At 36.9% G+C, this 15,999-nt stretch overlaps 1 protein-coding gene across 4 annotated transcripts in view; it reads right to left on the reverse strand.

Annotated features, from left to right (window-relative positions):
- The window catches only part of LOC138750405 (contactin-associated protein-like 2), a 2,015,431-nt gene that overhangs the window by 1,127,041 nt on the left and 872,391 nt on the right, over window positions 1-15,999 (reverse strand). For all 4 annotated transcript variants that reach the window (XR_011349326.1, XM_069912458.1, XM_069912468.1 and 1 more), the window contains exon 5: window positions 10,302-10,505. Coding sequence is in view for 3 of the 4 variants with exons in the window: in XM_069912458.1 (XP_069768559.1) it covers window positions 10,302-10,505 (204 nt within the window). In the remaining variant the exon portion in view is untranslated. The remainder of the gene's footprint in view (window positions 1-10,301; window positions 10,506-15,999) is intronic.

A 15,999-nucleotide genomic window follows, 5' to 3' on the forward strand; every position in this document is an offset into this window, starting at 1 on the left:
ATTAAGCCAAATAGGTCAAGGGAAATTCTTCTATTTTGAAGATTTACATGTTGCAATTATTCAAAGCCTCCAGCTAGAACATTCAGGAAGGTACTAACGTGTTATATTTTTCTAAATTTAATTTTAGAATAATGGCATGAATTTCCATGACGTCATAATTAGACCAGCTATATTAGCACGTTCTCCTATCTGTTAAACAACTCTTTTACACAATATTTTATCTATTTCAGTTTTCCAGTGTAGGTTGTCACCATTTTAACTTTCGTCATTCACTTGATCTTTGGCTTCTACATACAGTATTGGGATAACAATATGGAACCAAAGCCGAGGTGAAATATTGATTAAAATGATGTTGCTGCAGCTTACTTGGGTATTCATGCATTCCAAGCAAACCTAGTTTCTGATTCCTCCTGTCAAGAATTCATCTTCTACTGAAGATTTAACCATGCACTAGTTTCATGGTTTGTGTGTTGACATCCTTTTATAACACCTCTTTGAATGATTTCCACCATCAATATGTAGTTTATTATTATTTCGTCCATTTTTATTGTTTCAAACAAATATTTGTAATTGATATGGAAAAGGATTTATTTATTTCATTTAGACGATAATGAAGCATGGTCAAGGATGTAATCAAAAATTTGACGAGAATATCAGTTCATCATAATTTAATCACTGAATTTATTATCCTTTGAAGTCATATATGCAGCACATATAAATTCAGCTAAGAGTTATATAAAATTACAAATTTAATGACAGTCATAAAACAATTCACAAGTTATGAGTTTATTGTCATATACATAAGTAAAATGAAGATTAATAACAATTCTTTTTCTACTTCAGCCAACCTCTATGTAAGATACAGCAACAATAGTAGATATTAAATACCACAATATCCCGAGACAGAAAAAGAGTTAACAAACATAAAAGGATAGATAAATATTCACAGTTGTAGTTTTCACAGTTGTAGTTAGTGCAAGAAATAAAAGTAGTGGTTTAGAAGTGCAAACAAATGTTTCGGTGGCTGGGAAGCTTCAAGAGCTTGATAGCCGTGGAAAGAAACTGTTCTCGGACCAAGAGGTGCTGGAGTTCAGGCTTCTGTACCTTCTGTCAGGTCGCAGTGAGAATAAGTTGTGACCAATGTAATGGGGACACTTTATGATATTGGCTGCTTTCTTGAACAGTCTAAAGCACATCTTCAATGGCTGCAAGATCAGAGCCTGTGGTGGCCTTGGCCAGGTTTGTCACTTTCTGCACCCTTCTGCATTCATGCCCACTAAAATGAGCAAAACAGCCTGTAATGCAATTAGTCAGTGTACTTTCCTCAGTAAACCTACAGAAGTTTGATAGAGGATTCAATGACTTGTCAGAATTCTTATAAAGTAGAAGTTGGTGTACCTTCTTCTCAGTTGCTTTAATGTGTTGGCTTGAGGCATCATCCTCTGATACACAGATTCTCAAAAACTTTAAGGAACGAACCCTCTTCACCATTATCCTGTTAATGAAGACAGGTGTGTGATACCTTGGACTCCTCTTCCTAAAATCTACAATGACCTCCTTAGTCCTGGTGAGTTTAAGAACAAGATTGAAAATCTAGTTGGTCAGTGCCAGAATAACAATCTCCGTCCCATATTCTGACTCATCATTTCTAGATATTCAACGAACACAGATGGTGCCATCAACAAGTTTATTGATTGCATTGGAGCTGAAATTGGCTACATAATTGTGAACATAGAGGAAATAAAGCAGGGGACCCACCATACAGCCTCCAGGTGCTCTTGTGTTAATATCAGCAAGGAAGAGATGATGTTACCAATGGGCACTGATTGGGGTCTGCAAATGAGGAAATCGAGGATTCAGTTGCAAAGGGACAAAAAAAAGTCCCAGCTCCCTAAGTATGATGGGGTTAAATGCCATGTCTATGAATAACAGCCTGTCATGGATGTTCTTGCAGTTCAGGTGATCTAACACAGAGTGGAAGGAACAGCGAGACAACATCCACTGTTGACACGATGGGTGAATTGAAGTTGGTTCAGGTCCTTCCTCCATAACCAATGTCCAAATGCACTTCATCACAGTGGCTGTCAGTGCCACCGGACTTTTAGCTTTTGAGGCAGATCACCTTGCTCTCTTGGGCTCCAGTATAATGGATGTCCTTTTGAAGCAGACCATAGCAGTAAGGGGTTGAAAATGTCTGCAAAGACTGGTTCACAAAGGTTTTAAGGACATGGCCAGGTATACCAGCTGGGCTGGACACTTCTTGAGGATTCACCCTCCAGAAGGCTCTTTTCATGTCAGTGTCAGGAATTGGGTGCACAGTCACTGGGGGCTATGGGGACTCACAAGGGAGAATCATTGTTTTCCCCTCTCTAACTGAGATTGAAGACATCAAGCTCATCCAGAAGAGATGCACCACAGGTAATTTGTACTCATTTTCCTGACATGATTCCTTCAATCCTGATAAAATTAATTTTTTTTTATTATTCAAATTTCTTCAAATTAGATCCTTAATTTTCAAAAGGTTATTTCTGTAATGATACGAACTGAGTGTAACAAGCAGCAATAGGCAAGAACCAGACAGTGTTTAAATTTAAAACACTAATTTTGTATCTAACTCTTAAGTTATGGTCTTAACTCTTAAACTATCTTTAACACTAAATCTAGCCCCAGTTACGCACAGGTGTCGTGTGTGTGTGTGCGTGTTATACCCAAACCATTACATTTGAGGCCAAAATCCAGAAAGTTACTTCAAAGTTCAGTCTTTTAAATTCATTGTTGAAGTGTAGGTCTTTGAAATTTGATGCCAAGAATTAATGTTCAACTGATGGGAGGACTGGAGTTGTGGCCTGCTGCAGATTCACAAACCTTTCTTGCATTGCCTTTGAGGAAATATCCATTCATACGAGCTGTGGTCACAACACTCCTGGTCATTTTGCAGACAAGACTAAAACTGAGTGGCCTCCACGAAGCTTCCAAGACCCTAGCCCTGGTCTCTCCAAGTAACTTTACTGCTAGACACTGTGACAGAATATGTTGTGTTTTATATTGTATATAGATATGATTTTGGGAGATAAAGTCCGGCAGGTTTTTTTTAATGTAGGTCACGCACAAACACTTCAAAACAGATCTCATTTAAAATACTGGAGCTCTGCTCAAGTCAGAGAGGCCAGCACTGAGAGCCTTTGCAAAAGCTTTGGAGAGTGCCTATAAGGACTTCACTAATGGATTACTGTTTTGAAAAGCAACAGATGAAAGAATTAATCAGAGTTGCAGTCTGTCTGAGTGCAGTTTGCTGTTCCAAGAGGATCATGTGATTTTTGCAAGGAGGGAGGAAGTGAAATAGGCTTTTCTCTGAGTGAGAGAGAGAGATTTCAGTTCTCCCATTTTACAGTTCAGCAGCAGCAGTTGGGACTGGAACAGGACAAGCTGGAAAGCTTGTGGAAAAAAACCCATTTTGAAGATGGGTTGTGAGTTCTTACTTCAGCCTGGTCAAAGCCCTTGTAGTCTATATACGAGGAGAGGACTGACTGCATAATGTTTCTCTTGAAATAAGGGAAACAAAGAAGAACTCTGTGGTGACCTGAAAGAAAACCCTGGTGGGGCAAGTTTCTTCAGCAAGACACTGACGTGGCTGATTAAAAGGAGTCAGTTTTGTGGGTGTCCAGCGACCAACAAAACTGACATGATCCTTCCTGAGTGGTAATCATTTACCTTTCAAGCACCAGAGTTTGGTGAAATTCATAAATGTTAAATTCTGTGCACAGTATAAGAATTGCCTGAAACCAGTGAACTTGGAGGAGTGGAGAAGTGAGATTGGACTGTGAATCAAATAACCTTTCTGAACTGACACACGCATTACATGCGTGTATGCTTAGAGTTAGAAGTGGGTTGTTAGGTTGATTAAGTTGATAGTAACAAGTTAAAGTGTTATCTTGTTTTCATGTTTAAAGATAATTAAAAACAACTTTTGTTCAAATAACCATTTGTCTTGGTGCATTTCTGTTGCTACCGAGTTCAGGGACCTCTGAGCTTGTAACACATCACACTTAAAATAAAGCAATCTCTCCAAGAGAACTCAACTGTTAGTCACAAATATAATAAAGCATTTTGCTTCCCAAAAATAGATGCTCCTGGCACAGACCAATCCACCAAGAAGGCCCAGTCAATCACAGAGCAGGCTTTTCTCTGAAATCCACATAATGGCTGGCCACAAGAGCTGCTTCTTTAGCAGTTAGAATGGTTCTCCCTTGCTATAAAGCACAATGTCTTTACAAATGTATTGAATTCTGGAACAGACTGTAACAAGCCTTCCCTCATTTCTTCCAATGTATTGGATTGTCGCTGGGCTGTGACTTGTGCTTGTGTTAAATGTTAACTGTGACCATTCAGTCCCTCCTGTCTATACTTTCCTTACAGTGATAATCCCATTTTACCACACAGGAACTTGTAAGACTAGTAATGACATCAGTATGACCCTTGGTCTAATGTAATAATTTCATTTTCTCCACAGCTATCCACCTCACACATGCACATTTGAAAAAAAGGACAAATGTGTGTATGGGCACCAGCGCCAAACACTTAATTAGGTATCAACTTCTATAATCACACACATCCATCACACAAAATCATTCTTGATGCTTGGAGGAGGGTACCAATAGCAGCAAACACATGTATTTGCTTAGCTACAGGGACTAGTAATTCCCCCACTCCTCTTCCCATTTTCCCATCACACATCTTTTCAGATTAACTGTGAAGTCTAAGGACTGGAACTGATACTTCAGGTAAATTGAACATGAGATAGGAACACATTTCAGGGTGTGATTGTGGTCTATCCTCATCCAGAGAACTCAGTATGGGCTACAGGCAGCTGAACGATTGATTTTTTTGTTACCATGCTGAGTTCACATGGACATCTGACACACAAATAAATTATACATTGAATATTAGGATGAGTTGGCATTATGATAAACATTGTTTATTTCATGAATTATTTTCTAGTTCTTATCACTGAAATACTCTGTTGGGTTTGAGTTATTGTTATTAATTTTTAAAGAGAATCCTGATGGACTCTGTTGGTACAATGACTAGCTGGGTGAGACAAGCTTGCCCATAGTGTCGAGAGAGTTAATGGTGAGATCAGCAGAGTTCTGGGACCTTGGTGAATGAACGGAACTATAGTCTACATACAAAACCTATTGACTTAGTAAATAAAGGGTGATAAACAAGGTGAAAAGTCATTTTAGATACACAAAGTGAATTTGGGGAGGGTAGGTGAGGAAATATCGAAAGAAAAAGGGATACAAGGAAAAAAAATTGAAGGTGTGAAGAACTGAGAAGTGCAAGGCATCTGAAAATGTAAGTTCTCATCTCATTACTGTGCTTCTCATCCTTGCCTCGAACATTTTTATTATGTCTTCATATAATTTTTATTATGTTTTCATATAATTACAACAAAGTGTAAAATTCCATTATGCCTGTTAAGGTTGATTGTATAGTACTACATCATTTAAAATGAAAGGACACGTCAAAAATAATTTAAACCTCGAGAATTAAGTAAACGGCATGCATTCCTAATGAAGAAAGAATGGATTAATATTTGCTTCCAATCAATGGAGAGAAACTCTATCTCCCATTGTACATAAGAAATTCAGTAGTTAATGGCTGGTTACCACCAAAATGTGATACCAATTTAATTCTTCATCCACCATGTTCAAGACTTAATTTAAAAAAAGCATTTTTAAAGTAGAAATTATACTGATTGACTAAATACAAGTTATTGCACAATACACTCAGGTACCAAAGCCATTAAAAGTTTTGCAAGATGAAGCCTAAATATTTATTTGCATGGCTTCAGTTGAATCAATTTTATTGTTTTAAAAAAAATATTTCTTGCCTTTTAATTTCCAAACCAAGAAGTCAAACAGAAAGACAAAATTTAATATAGGAGCAGGGTAGGTTATAGTTTTATTGATTTTTTTTTAATGATATTGCTAGAAAAGTAGACCTTGACAGCTCTTTTAAATTAATGGAACAGGCCTTTGATGAGTAACAAATATACTTGCTTTTGATCTTCAACATAACAAGTATTAGCAGATTTTAGCATTATTAAATAGCCACTAAAAGGACTAGAGAGAAACAAAAGATGATTTGTCAATGTCATTGTGTGCTACACAGTTAAACAGTTTAACTCAGAAAGTCATTGATTTGTGTGCATACACTCATTATAATGGAATGATGAATGGCACTGGGAAAAGATGAAATTCTCCAAAATCTTTGGAAGGAACAATGTAGAAATGAATCATTTATACACACCCACACATATACAGACATAAATACACACACACATTTTATATTATAATCTATATATAATCTATATTTCTTTCCTAAAAAAGACATGCTCAGTGATGTTCACCATCTCCAACACTATCATATTTTATCACAAATATAATTAACACTTCATAAGTCAACATAATGACTAATCAGGACAGAGGAATTCCAACAATGAACTTCATGCTTGACATTTGCATTTACTTAATTGATTCTGAAGGTGATTTCCCCCTGGGGCTGAGTAGAAGTCATGTAGGCCAGGAGTTCTTTCAGTTGCTATACATCATTCAGCTACTTCCATACCCTCTTCCACAGTGGCTAAACTGGTGCGGCCTGACACTTTCCCTGAATCCCCAAACAACTATACCACTTCAACTTCCCCAAACCGAAACATTTAGTATGTTTAATTAAACAATTTGATCAGATCTCAAAGGCATATTTCAGAGGACAATAAACCATGAATTTTACATCAGAAACTTCAGATAGACATAACGGAGGAAATTTGTGAGTGGAATAGATCAATTGTTATTAGACTATCTCCACTGAAAACTAAAGATAAATTCTACATTTGCTGGCAATCAGAAATCAGAAAAAAAAATGCTGGAAATATTCAGGTCACTTGATTTTTTATCAGAATGTCATAAACCTGAAAATTATCCTTTCTTTTGACAAAATATAATTTCCTGGCATAATTGGTCATATATGTCTGTATATGTGTGGGTGTGTATAAATGATTCTGCATGAAAGATTTTGGCCCAAAACATTGACTATTCTTTTTCTCCCACTGATGTCGAGTTCCTCCAGCATGTTGTACAACACTTCACATTTGTTTGAGTTAAATTTCACTTGCCACTCCTTGGTCCACTTTCCCAACTGATATGCATCCTGTCTTAACTCAGATATTCATCCTCACTCTCCAATACACCACCAATTTTAGCATCTGCAAATTTACTAATCATGTTAAATATTTTGCCACCCAATTCATTGATATTGATAACAAACAACATTGATCCCTGAAGCAACCTACTGGTGTCAAGTTTCCAATCAGAAAAGCAAACCTCCACTTTTAGCTTCTCTAATTTCCTTCACCAGCCTCCCCCTTCCTGGATTTCTCCCTTTCCCTCATCCTTCGGCTTCTCTTCTTCCAGCTGTCCTCCCCCTTCCCTTCTTTCTCCTACCAGAGCTATTCTTCAACCCACTGTTCTATCCCTGCCATTTCTTTCTCTTCCCCTCCCACTTTTCATCTAATACCTGTCATGATAATGAATATGTATGAGATGTACCGGAAGTCACGTGGTATGAGAGAGAGATAAGAACACAAGCAGGAGAACAAAGGAAACCGGAGAATAAAGACACTAAGAAGTTTACCTGATAAAACTTGTGTTTAATGTTTCCTTAACTTCACATTTCGGACCACAAATGTGACAATACCCTTTTGTCTTTGTTTCTCCCCACCCATCCCCCCCCCCATGATATTTTTATTCAAGCTTCTATCTAATTGTCAGAACTCCTGAAAAAGTGGTCACATCCAAAATGTTGACTCCATTTTCCTTTGTATGGGTGCTGCATAACCTACCAATTTTTTTTTTCCAGCACTTCCACGTACTGTGCTAACATCCTCCAACTCTTTCCATGAAGCCAATTTGGAATCCAATTTGCCAGCTCCCCTTGCATCCCATATGATCTAACCTTCCAGACTAACTTGCCATGTGAGACCTCATATCCTAAAATTCACACATACAACATGTACCATACTGACATCATCAATTCTCTTGGTCACTTCATCAAAAAACTCTCAGATGCATGATATAATCTGCCACACAAAAAACCATGCTGACTAACTAATCAGTTCCTGCCTATCCAAAAGCTGTTAGATCTCTTCCTACCACTATATGCAATATCAGCTCTGATTTACTCCTTTCTCAGAACTCACTCATGTTTGCTAGCCATCAATATTTAAATAATTTTCTGACTGTAAATTACAATATTCCATTGGCTTCCTCCACTGAGCTGTGATGACCATGAGTCAGAAAGCAGGATGGAGATCAAGAATCTGGTTGTATGGTGCCAGGACAACAAACTTGCTTTCAATTTCAATAAGATTCCACCTGCATTGAATTCGCCCATCGTTACTGAATGAAGATCGACCGGGACCAATGCCTGAAGAGGGCGCACAAAATCAGTTGACCGGTGCGGACTCGAAAGGCCAACATGGCCTGTTTCCGCTCCGTATATGGTTATATGGATATGTTAATAATCAAAACAATTTCAAGAAAGGAATTCTCCTTCTATTTAAGTTTTTAGATTAAACTCTATTCATGAGCATTATTAGAATTTATGAGCTATTTTCCCCTTTCTCAATAGTTTACACTTCTGAGGAACACCCAAAACAACATTGTTCCGAAATGTGAATCTTGCACGTGGTCAAGGATTGCATTTTCAAGTTCCACTTGTAATGTTTTGACTTCTGAAGAATTTCTTCTGTTTGCTTCAATGCTTTCCCTATCCTCCTCTACTCTTTAAAAGATGGCAACATACCATGTCAAAATGTTGCATACTTCAGCTGAAGTTTATGTTGAAAAATACGAGTGTTTGGATGTTTACTTTTATTAATATTTTCCCCTCACAACTGAGATACTGTCAGAGATTCATATCTGAAGTTATATAGTACCACAAAGCTTATAAGTGGTCTGACAAATCATCAACTGCATAAGTTTACCTTGGGATTTAAGTTAATTGCAGCTTATATGACATTCAGTGCAACAAAAAATCTTGTGTATTTATTGCATGCTTCATAAAGATAGTCCATATTTAATATTGACTGCAGAATAGAAAAAAAAATAATGGAGGGAGTGGGCAGGGGAGGCAGCCTTTAAAGCTATAATTCAACATTCCAGAATGGCTGCTGATCAAAAATCTTTGCAACTAAACTGTGAAATGTTTACAATACAGGTACACCATCGTTGATCCGGACATCTAAAATCTGGAAAGCTCTAAAATCCGGCAAGTGGGGAGAGAGGCGGCAGCGCGAGTCGGGCGGGCGAGAGGGGGAGACCGGCAGCGCGAGTCGGGCGGGTGGGGGTGGGGTGGATGCGGCAGCACAATTTGGGTGGGCTTAAATCTGGCTTTCCGAAATCTGGAAAGATCCTAAATTCGGAACACACTGTCCCTCAAGGGTTCTGGATAAAGGATTGTGTACCTGTAACATTGGATGAGCTTAGGTGATGCATTGAATTATGGTTCACTATTGTTCTGGGGTTTTATATCTGTCCTTAAATTTAGGACTGTTACAGAACACTGAATTCGTCACTTTAATAAGGAATACAATAACTATGACTTTGTGGAAAAACTGACTCAATGGCATTTACAAGTACACTTCTTGTCTAAATGACTAATTAAAAAACAATATGCATTTGATTATTTAACCTGCTAATGGAAACACATAAAAGCTTGTGACAACTAAAAACCTCTAGATCACTAAAGCAAGACTTCAATCTCCATGTAAAATTAGAGATCATTCAACTTCAAGGATCCACTGTATTTAGGAATTTTATTATACTCATAAATGAGATGTGATTATCATATTATCAAGGCCCATCCTTAAATTTCCCATTAAGTGTCTCTGGTGTTCAGTGGTACGTATAATTTGATATTTTCAATAGTTTTACAATGAGAGGAACAGATAAAAAGCATAAATTTTGTATTGCTGGCAACAGTACACCCTGTGATGGAGCCCACCGTTATTCATAACACATTCCTAATTTTTGCATTTGACTGAGCATTTGAGGATGACAAGATGTTGCTAATTGTATCATCTAATGATACCATGCACTAACATTTTCACCAGCATAACTGATCATTTTGAACTAATGTCTCAAGATTTTATATATGTTATTTTCTACCAGGAACAGAAACCAATTACTTCTTAAGTATTGTCAACTTTTGTCCGATAATTCAGATAAAATGTAGATTACCTAGGTTCACACGAAGAATCAGCTTGGCTTTCTTTATTTCAAGTGTAATATAATCTCCTTGTTGTCCTTCTCCATGAAATATAATACCTTCATTCTCAGATGTCTTAAACTTCAGGGAAATGATATCTTTCAAGGTTTTCATTTTCTTATTTTTAAACCTATACGACAATAGACTGTAGCCATCAAAGTTGATAACATCTGCCCCTGAAACACAAAAAGGGAAATTTATTTAGTATGCAAATATTTTAAACAGCTTATAGAAAAAATGTAGTTACAGATAATTTAATAGCCAAATGAGTATCTGAGCATATATTGTGAAAGGTATCGTAAGAATAGATGAGGGCACAACTCTCTCACAATCAAAACCAATTTAAAAATTACTGCCCTACACAATATTAGGATTGTACAGTTTTATGATCTCATTCTTATCTCAATCAATTCCTTATAAATAAAGCAATTTCACAAAATATCTCAAGTTTTATACGCAGTAGTGTTTTATAATTATTTCGCTTTTGCAATCAACAATAAACAAATGCATGAGACTTGTACATGTCATTGGATTTTGTTTAGGTATCTGCATGGGAAATTAAGAGGATTTAACAATCCAAACAGTGTCACATTCTTCATAGAGAGAATGAGATTTCTGGGAACAGCTGGGTAGTGGTACTACCTTTCACCTATTGGACTTAACAACCTTTGATGAGGTCTCAAGGGTGTATCGAAAGTTAAAAGTGCAATATGAAAGTCAGTATCTGATCATCCATGGAAAGCAGTCAGGAGAGGGTGAAGGAGGGTATGGAGAATATGATAAATGATAGATTCAAAAATATTTATTTTTTATTCCCCAACAAGAATGAAAGTTTGAAAGAATGAGAACCAGACGAAGTTAAAAGAACTCGATGCAGAATTTGCATACTGAATAGGAATATCCAACACATAAAGAATGATGTGGGGTCTTGACCCAAAACATGGAACCTATCTGCCTCCACAGAAGTGACCCAACTCACCGAGTTCATCCAGCAGCTTGGCTTTCTGCAACCAGTTTTGGATTCTTGAAGATGAGTTTTCCAGTGAGATTATTCCTATATTCCACAGTATATATGCAGCTGCTCGAGAGTTGTGCAAGATTTACACTTTAATTACTGTGTGTGCTCATACAAATGTCAATCTAATGTTTCAACTGTGACCAATATAACCAGATGCCTGAAACATCTCACCATTGCCACTGTTATTAGTAATTAGTTTTACAAATGCAATCTTTATTACTTTGAAAGCTAGGCATAGATCCATTTAAAATAGATTTCAGATCTTCCAATTACTTTTACTGATCATCAAACTCATTCCTTGTATTTTATTGACAGTCATCCCCACTTATCACATTGAAGTAATAGCTGACACTATCTCGAGAGAGAAAAGTAGGGAAAGGCAAACAGAACGAGAGAGAAGAAAGCCAGCAAAGCATGGAGAAAGTAGCAGTATGACAGGCAAGAGCTATTGCCACCAATGTAAAGGGAACTGGGTGATGGAATGGAAGATGTCTAATATCTTTAAATATTGTTTAAAAACTTTTCTCTACAAGTTTTGTACTTGGGTGAGGGTGCATTCCATACATGGTCATAAAAGAAGTTGGGGAAAAAAAATTACTAGCAGGAAGAACTCAATGGGTCAAAGAACATACGAGGTAAACAGTTTAATTTTTGCTCCAGATTTCAGGAACTGCAGTTTTTTGTGTCTCCAAAAGAAGTCGTACATAAAGTTGGGAGTTAAGGAAATTCACAGGGGATGGATCAAGGGAGGAGTTAACAGAAAGCATGGTGGAGGGAGAAAGTAATCATCGAGCTAGAAATAGCTAGGAGTGGAAAACACATTGGCAATGAATTTTGCGATCTTCCAAGTGTATGTACTAAGAAGACTATGCCTATGAATAAGGAGAATATTCCATATCAGGATGATGTCAGACAGTGGGATCATCTAAAAGGTATTTGTTTACCCAAGACAGATGCTAAGATTGGGATGTGGATTGAATTGGATTACCAAAAGCTCTCGAACCTCTAAAGTAATAAGGAGTCAAAATGACGGACCTTATGCTGTGAGAATGTTGCTTGGATGGACAATTAATAGACCATTAGGAGGAAAAATAAACAATGTTCAGGAGTTGTCGAATGTAAATGTCAACAGAATTTCAGTTGTCAAACTTAATGATCTGTGGGAACAACAGTTTAAAATTGATTTCCCTGAATGTCTTACAATATTAAAGGACCTTTGAAGGAGGACAAACAGTTTCTGGAGTTAGTTTCAAATTCTGCAAAACATGTTGATGGTCATTACTGTAGAGCATTTCCTTTGAAGAAAAGGGAAATTTGTATGCAAGATAATAAAATAATTGCAGAAGAGGGGAGAAGAAGAGGGGAAGGGGGTGGAAAGGGGAGAAGAAGGAGAGGGGAAGGGGGATGGGGAAGAATTCAGTTCTACAGTTCAGCAGCTGGAACATGACAAGCTGGCATGGTTTTGGAAAACCCCATTTTGAAGATGGGTTGTGATTTCTTAGTTCAGCCAGGTCAAAGCCCTTGTGGTCAATACAAGAGGAGAGGACTGGCTACTTATGTTTCACTTGAAATAAGAGAAACAAAATGGAACTCTGTGGTGACAGCGAAGGAAGAGTTTATCATCTGGAAAACCCTGATAGGGCAGGTTTCTTCGGCAAGACACTGAAGTGGCTGATTAGAAGAAATCAGTTTATGTCCATCAAGCAATAAATGTCTCTGAAAACCAACAAGAACCTTCCTGAGTGGTAAACATTTACCTTTCAAGCACCAAAGCCTGGTGAAATTCATAAGTGTTAAATTCTGTGCACAGTATAAGAATTGCCTGCAACCAGTGAATTTGGAGGAGTGAGAAGTGAGATTGGACTGTGAATCAAAGAACTTTTCTAAACTTACACACACACATTACATAGATGGGCACTTTGAATTAGAAGGAGGTGAAGTAAGTCAATAGTGATAAGTTAAAGTGTGATTCTGTTTCATGTTTAAAGATAATTAAAAGCAACTTTTGTTTAAGAAACCATTTGTCTTGTCTTGTCTATTGCTGCTGGGTTTTGGGGTCCTCTGGGCTCGTAATATCAAATATAGAGTTAGCTAAAATTGATGAGAAGTGCATGCAAGAATTTATTTATAAATGGAACTTCTAATTGTTAATTGGCAGAGATCTACCAACATTGAATCATTTAATTGAAATATGGAATAAAATTGATTATGAGATCAATGGAAAAGGTAAGATTTAATCAAAAATGCTTTTATATCAAAATAAGCTTTTTCCCTTTACTGCCAATAATCAGTTTTTGAAGATATGGAATCAACTGGGGATTTTAAAAGTTGAAAATTGTTTTGAAGCAGGGAAATTTATTTATTTTAATTAAATTAGGGAAAAATTTGAGGTTCCTAGCAATAGTGGCCATAGTTTAAAATAATCTGGACAATCTACTTTGGAGTTATTACTTACTAAAGTAGAAACAAATAAATTTATTTCCGAAAAGTACTAGTTAATACAAAATAAAATGTCTAAACCAAATGTTCATAAATCAAGATTAAAATGGGAAACTGAATATAAATGAAAGTGGAGAAATTTATGTTGTGATAATATGACTAAAGTAATACATTTCTTTGGCTTGGCTTCGCGGACGAAGATTTATGGAGGGGGTAAATGTCCACGTCAGCTGCATGCTCGTTTGTGGCTGACAAGTCCGATGCGGGACAGGCAGACACGGTTGCAGCGGAAAATTGGTTGGTTGGGGTTGGGTGTTGGGTTTTTCCTCCTTTGCCTTTTGTCAGTGAGGTGGGCTCTGCGGTCTTCTTCAAAGGAGATTGCTGCCCGCCGAACTGTGAGGCGCCAAGATGCACGGTTTGAGGTGATATCAGCCAACTGGCAGTGGTCAATGTGGCAGGCACCAAGAGATTTCTTTAGGCAGTCCTTGTACCTTTTCTTTGGTGCACCTCTGTCACGGTGGCCAGTGGAGAGCTCGCCATATAACACGATCTTGGGAAGGCAATGGTCCTCCATTCTGGAGACGTGACCCACCCAGATATAGATTAATACAATACATTTTTTTTTACATCAATCATATTTAACCCCTCAAAAGTTAAATGGATTTAACTTAATTTCTTCAGATTTGTGTTTTAGATGTGGTGAAGAGATTACTTTTTTTCATTTGACTTGGATTTGTTCTAAAGTTAAGACTTTTAGGATACAAGTTAAATTATTTTTGGAAAAAGTATTAAAAGTTGAACTTCTGTTTGATCCACTGTTGTTTTTATTAGGAGACATTAAGACAATTGTTTTAAGATTAAGATTGATTATGTATTGAACTGCATTTTTACATTTAGCTTTGGCTGTATCTAAGAAATGTTTGGCAATTACTTGGAAATCTGACTTAGTTTTAGGAATGCAAAGATGGTATACTGAAATGAAATCTTGCATTCCCCTTGAAAAGATAATGTATAATTTGAGGGATAAATATCATTTTTTTGGTAAAGTATGGAGCCAATATATAAAAATTCTTGGTTTGAAGATTTGATCTCTCAATCCGTTCCACTTGTGGCATCTTGATTTTCACATCTGAAGAGTTGAACATTTGTATAAGATGGTCTCCTTTCCTTTTAGTGGGTAGATTTAGGGGGAGAAGAGTGGGTATTAGTGCGGAGGGAGAGGGAGATTGGAGGGATTTTACTTAGCTATTTTCTGTATATGAATTTATTATAATTGATGTTATTATGGTTTTTAAAAATGTTTAATAACATATTCAAAAATAAAAAGTTTGGCCTCAAAATTGAGAAGAGTTAAAATCCATAACACTAATGTGAATACTATTCAAATATCATTCAATTAATTTGCTATCACTCGTAATGGTTTTATTTGAAAAAGGCTGCAGCATCGATTCTTAGGTTAAAAACTATGCTTTTAAATCATATCAAGAAAGAGAAACTGAATATTCAAAAGATTCGTTACCTAACAGCTGATGAGTTGGCGAATGCTGAATTGGAGATTATTCATTCTCATCTCGTTTCATATAAAGTTGAATATCGTCGAATGCTTTGTTTATTTATCATTATGAAAACCTTAATGCAAAGTTATGCAAAATGTTTAACAATTTTATCAATGTATTTAACCTATATCTACAGTTTAGTTAATTGGATTACTAAGATAATAATTCGGAGTATCGTCCCCACGTTTCCTTGAAGATGACACATTTTTAAATTTGGAAACACTAGAACCTGGAAAGTGTTGTCTATAGCTTTTTCTAATTTTTTTTTCAAGCAAACAGCCAATCTCAAGAACTCACAGACACCACAATGAATTGAACAGAAAAGCATTTTAAAAAAATAGGAAGTTAATGGAAGGCAGGATACTTCTGGAAGAACATTGATAATGTGCATGGTTTGGGCATGGCAAGCCTGCGAAATATCATTTGCTGCAACCAAATGTCCTGTTTCTGAAAGCATTTTTGTGGGAGGACATAATCATCATTCAATCTGGGCACTCCAACCAGTCGGTATCAACATCTCCCCTATCCCATAGGCTCTTCGCCTTCTCCCTTACTCTCCATATCCCTCTGCTTCTGTTCATCCAGCTCCCCATCCCTCTCCATTCAGAGAACTGCACTCTCTCCCTATCATCTCAGCTTTTTTTTCTTTTCTGCCCT

This window comes from Narcine bancroftii, chromosome 1 (assembly GCF_036971445.1).
Source record: "Narcine bancroftii isolate sNarBan1 chromosome 1, sNarBan1.hap1, whole genome shotgun sequence".
NCBI lineage: Eukaryota > Metazoa > Chordata > Chondrichthyes > Torpediniformes > Narcinidae > Narcine > Narcine bancroftii.